Source organism: Dendroctonus ponderosae, unplaced genomic scaffold (genome assembly GCF_020466585.1).
Source record: "Dendroctonus ponderosae isolate FM_Combo_2020 unplaced genomic scaffold, Dpon_F_20191213v2 Dpon_F_20191213_11, whole genome shotgun sequence".
Classification (NCBI taxonomy): Eukaryota; Metazoa; Arthropoda; class Insecta; order Coleoptera; family Curculionidae; genus Dendroctonus; species Dendroctonus ponderosae.
In genome coordinates, this window is record NW_026017213.1 from 4,022,707 (window position 1) to 4,026,777 (window position 4,071).

At 48.2% G+C, this 4,071-nt stretch overlaps 2 protein-coding genes across 4 annotated transcripts in view; one reads left to right on the top strand and one right to left on the bottom strand.

Annotated features, from left to right (window-relative positions):
* Positions 1–353: 353 nt before the first annotated feature.
* LOC109534748 (aspartate aminotransferase, cytoplasmic) lies at positions 354–2,263 on the top strand. The gene is made up of 7 exons (XM_019900521.2): positions 354–660; positions 733–914; positions 984–1,092; positions 1,152–1,520; positions 1,575–1,740; positions 1,799–1,941; positions 1,997–2,263. The coding sequence occupies exons 1-7, from the start codon at positions 552–554 to the stop codon at positions 2,143–2,145; spliced, it is 1,227 nt and encodes a 408-aa protein (XP_019756080.1). The 5' UTR covers positions 354–551; the 3' UTR covers positions 2,146–2,263.
* The window catches only part of LOC109534745 (glycerol-3-phosphate dehydrogenase, mitochondrial), a 9,034-nt gene continuing 7,179 nt past the window's right edge, over positions 2,217–4,071 (bottom strand). For 2 of the 3 annotated variants that reach the window (XM_019900517.2, XM_019900518.2), the window contains exons 10-14: positions 3,530–3,794; positions 3,333–3,475; positions 3,079–3,278; positions 2,747–2,848; positions 2,217–2,516 (exon numbers count right to left, since the gene is read on the bottom strand). In XM_019900517.2, the coding sequence (XP_019756076.1) occupies positions 2,382–2,516; positions 2,747–2,848; positions 3,079–3,278; positions 3,333–3,475; positions 3,530–3,794 (845 nt within the window). In that variant the 3' untranslated portion in view covers positions 2,217–2,381. Of the gene's footprint in view, positions 2,517–2,746; positions 2,849–2,902; positions 3,002–3,078; positions 3,279–3,332; positions 3,476–3,529; positions 3,795–4,071 lie in introns of all 3 variants that reach the window. The other variant, XM_019900519.2, reaches the window with a different exon arrangement.

Genomic DNA, 4,071 nt, shown 5'->3' on the forward strand with positions numbered 1-4,071 from the left:
AATTATTCATTAATTATATTCATTTTTATAACACTAGTATAGGTAAGGACTTCAATGAATGTCAAACGCCTGCACCTACACACTACGACGAAATATTGTTGAGAAAAAGTTGAGAAGAGTTAGTTTGGTAATCTGTGATCTTGCCTCTGACTACAAACGATAAATTGTGTAAGGCGGCTCCGTAAACGCAAGTTATCAGCCTCCTAGTTAAAAAGCAATACTGGTATAGGTAGATATTTTGAAATTGACCGCGCCTATTCATTGGCAAGGGGTGGCAACGTCGCAAGGATTATGTTCTTCTACTAGCTGCTGCTCTCGTTACGACGAGTGGGTTATTTGTCATCATTTTTTTTCCATCTAACCCCACTTTTATCCGTTGACATGTTAGACAAGGAAACAACTATCAAAAGAGATAAACTTGGTACATTTAAAGGTCAAATAGGTTATCTGGTAAGTCAGGGATATTCAAAGTTGTTTTGCTCGAAAAGTGCATTAAAACAGCCGCTGCAGCCCTGTGCGTTTGAGACTCGTCTGTTTTAACTGACCTTAACATGTCCTGGTTTGATTGTGTGGAATTGGGGCCCCCTATTGAGGTCTTCCAGCTTACCAGGCAGTTTACCGAGGACGACTTCCCTCAGAAGGTCAATTTGGGAGTTGGCGGTAAGTAGGCAGATGCGTGAACCCTCTGCCCCAGTTGCCTCCTTCCAATAACGACCTACTTTTCGTTTGCAGCCTATCGGACTGATGAGGGTAAGCCGTGGGTGCTGCCAGTTGTTCGGACGGCTGAAAAGGCGCTGGCAAACGATGAAACTCTAAACAAGGAATACTTACCAGTGCTGGGGCTGGAGACGTTCAGCGCCGCCTCTTCGAGGATGCTTTTAGGGGCTGATAGTGCTGCGATAGCGGAAAACAGGGTAAATAGTGCCGCAATGCAACAATACCCTTGCTTGGGACTGTTGCGTGATTTTCTGGTTATTTTGCAGGCGTTTGGCGTGCAGACCCTGTCGGGAACCGGCGCCTTGAGGGTGGGCGCCGAGTTTTTGGCCAGACACTTAGACAAAACCGTTTTTTACTTCTCCAAGCCCACATGGGGTAAGCACCGCGACGTTGTATTTTGAAAGATGAGTGGAGAATTTTGTGGATCCCCACAGAAAATCACCGCCTGGTCTTCCTGAATGCGGGCTTCAAAGAAGCCCGCGAGTACCGCTACTGGCACCCAGAAAGCCGCGCTTTGGACATCGAAGGACTCCTGGAAGACTTGCGCAACGCCCCTGAAGGTGCTGTGGTCATTCTGCATGCATGCGCCCACAACCCGACCGGTTGCGACCCCTCCCATGAACAATGGGCGCAAATCGCCGACGTTGTCAAGCAAAAGCGCCTCTTTCCGTTCTTTGATTCGGCCTATCAGGGCTTTGCGTCCGGCGATCTGGACAAAGACGCCTGGGCGGTTCGTTTCTTTGTAGAGCGCGGCTTTGAGATCTTCTGCGCGCAGTCCTATGCGAAGAACTTTGGCCTTTACAGTAGGTTGCGTTGGATTGAGCCGCCGGACCGAGGTGCAATCCTTTGATTTTCAGATGAAAGAACTGGAAACTTGACGGTGGTTTCAAGCAATCTGGCAAACGTTGCGGCCGCCAAGTCTCAATTGACTCTAACCATTAGAGGCATGTACTCAAACCCGCCCAGTCATGGAGCAAGAATTGTGGCTCATGTGCTCAACAATAAGGAGCTGTTCGAACAATGGTGGGCTTCAGTTCAATGGGGCGATGGTTGGTTTCTTTTAACCTCCATCGGGTTTTAGGCGCGGAAACATCAAAACCATGTCGTCGAGGATTATTGAGATGCGCAAACGCTTGCGGGAGGCGCTGGAAGCCCTGGGGACCCCCGGCAGCTGGAACCACATCACTGACCAAATCGGCATGTTCTCCTACACCGGGTTGAATGGTGCGTTTTGTTGTTTATATTTACGTTATATTAACTCCATTGTTTATATTTGCAGAGGCCCAGTCGTTGCACATGGTTCAAAAGCATCACGTTTACATGCTGAAATCCGGCCGGATCAGCATGTGCGGTCTGACCCCGACCAATGTGGGCTACGTGGCTCAATCCATCCACGAAACCCTCACAACTGTACCGGCCAAGTATTAGCCTCAGTGGGATCTGGTTAGATGCACCTTTGTTCATATGTATAGTGTTTTCCGCAGAAAAACATGCACTTGTAATATTTACAGATCGTTTTATAATTAAAATATAGTATCAACGCAAACGGCCAAAATAAATATCAAGACAGAACCAGCTCCACTCATCCAAACGAGTTCCTGTCTTTCCACAACTGAAACGCCAGTCACATCCTCAAAAGGTTTCATTTTTGGACAACCGCCAGTCTAAAGGCCACCTCCGCTCCTCTCAACGGGAATCTTCTTCTTCAGCTGGTCCTTCTCGTGCTTCTGCTCTTCCAGCTCGGCCATTCTGGCGAACCTCGAGTAAGTAACGTGGCCCGACTTGATCGCGGACATCATCTGGAAAATAAAGGGCTTTAGAATCTTGGAGGGGCAGAAAATTTCAGAATTTTCGCAGAATCAATCGAATAATTAAAAAAAAGAAGCCTGTCTAGAAGTGAGAAACGCAGCCCAAACAAAACAAAAGTCCTCCGCCTCGGAAACACGAACGAGCATGCAACAAAACACCAAACCAGGAGAAACTCAAAAAAGGTCGCAAAAAATCAAGCGAAGTCTCTTCAGTTTCAAACCTGCAAGTATTCGTCCAGCTCGACTTGTCCGTTCCTGTTGGTGTCGATCTCTTTGAGGATCTCGTGCAGCTCTTCGCCGGGCACTTCGCGATTGTCGTGCTGCTGTAAAGGTGGAGAAAACCCCGCGTTAATTGCGCCTGACTAAGAGGAACTTACTTGCAAATAGTCAGCCATTTCTAACTGTCCGTTGAATGTTACGTTAATGTCGCTGAGCAACGTGTGGATTTCTTCGTCGGTCAGCTTCATCCCTAAGGACTGTGCAAAAGACACTTGTAAGGAGTTAAGACTGGAGGAGGCAATTCTTGCGCTTAAAACATGCGGCTTCCTCATACCTTCAGACTTCGTCGAATGTCGTTGATGGATACGTATCCCTTGCGGTCTTTGTCGATGATCTGGAATCTTTTGATGTAAAGCTGAATCTCCTCCTTGCTGAGGTTGATCGGGATCTTGTCCCTGCTCGCCCTGTTCACATTCTGGCCCATCTCGTTCTGCAGGAACTCAGTTGCGAGCTTTGACTGCCTTTTTTGCTCCTCTGGTAACAGTTCCGGATTAATCAACCACCAGGCCAAAATTGGCTTTTGCTCACCTTCTGACCATCCCAGCTCTTCAGCCATGATGGCAATGACGTCGGGCAAGGCCTCTTGTGCCGCCTGAACGTTGAGGAAGGCCAATCTCACTCTTCGGGCGATCATATCGATGGCGGTCATTGCGTATTCTCTACACCCATACCTGAAACTTCCCTGCTGGAAAGCTCACTCACTACCTAACGGTGCGCTTGCCTACCTGACTTCTGCATCGATATACGGGAACTCTGGATGCAACTTCCGGCCGATGATGGGCCACCGTTTTCCGGTTAGACTGGCGATTTTGGCGACCGAAAATGCCCGGTCCCCATAGGACTTGGCCAGATGTTGGGCCACTTCGCATTCCAGGCCAAAGTCTTGCACTAGTCTGATGTACATGGTGGGCGTCCATTCGTGCGCCCCTTCCAGCAGGAGCCCATCGGTTTGGCTCTCCAGAACCTTGCATTTCGATTGCAGATTACAGGCTGAAAAACAGTGAAACTAATTGATATTATCCACTTTCGGCACCCCTGCGCTCCATGCATCCAAGCAAGGGCGGATGCAGGGGGGTCATGGGGGTCATGACCCCCCTCATTCAATTCTCTATCCAACGATGCCAAAACGAATTCTCTGGCTCGAATGGTTCTTGAGAAACTTCGAATAAAGCAGTGGATTTTGCAACTCAAAAAAAACCACGCAAATCTAAAACTTTTTGAATTCAAGCATTTTTTGAGAAAACTGCCAACATTTCCTTATCGATGG

What these genes read in the sequence shown, in the direction of transcription:
- LOC109534748 (XM_019900521.2), top strand. Translation starts at nt 552, where the DNA reads ATGTCCTGGTTTGATTGTGTGGAATTGGGGCCCCCTATTGAGGTCTTC. An exon ending in CTTCTCCAAGCCCACATGGG is followed by an intron (nt 1,093 to 1,151) that starts GTAAGCACCGCG and finishes GGATCCCCACAG; the next exon opens with AAAATCACCGCCTGGTCTTC. An exon ending in AAGGAGCTGTTCGAACAATG is followed by an intron (nt 1,741 to 1,798) that starts GTGGGCTTCAGT and finishes ATCGGGTTTTAG; the next exon opens with GCGCGGAAACATCAAAACCA.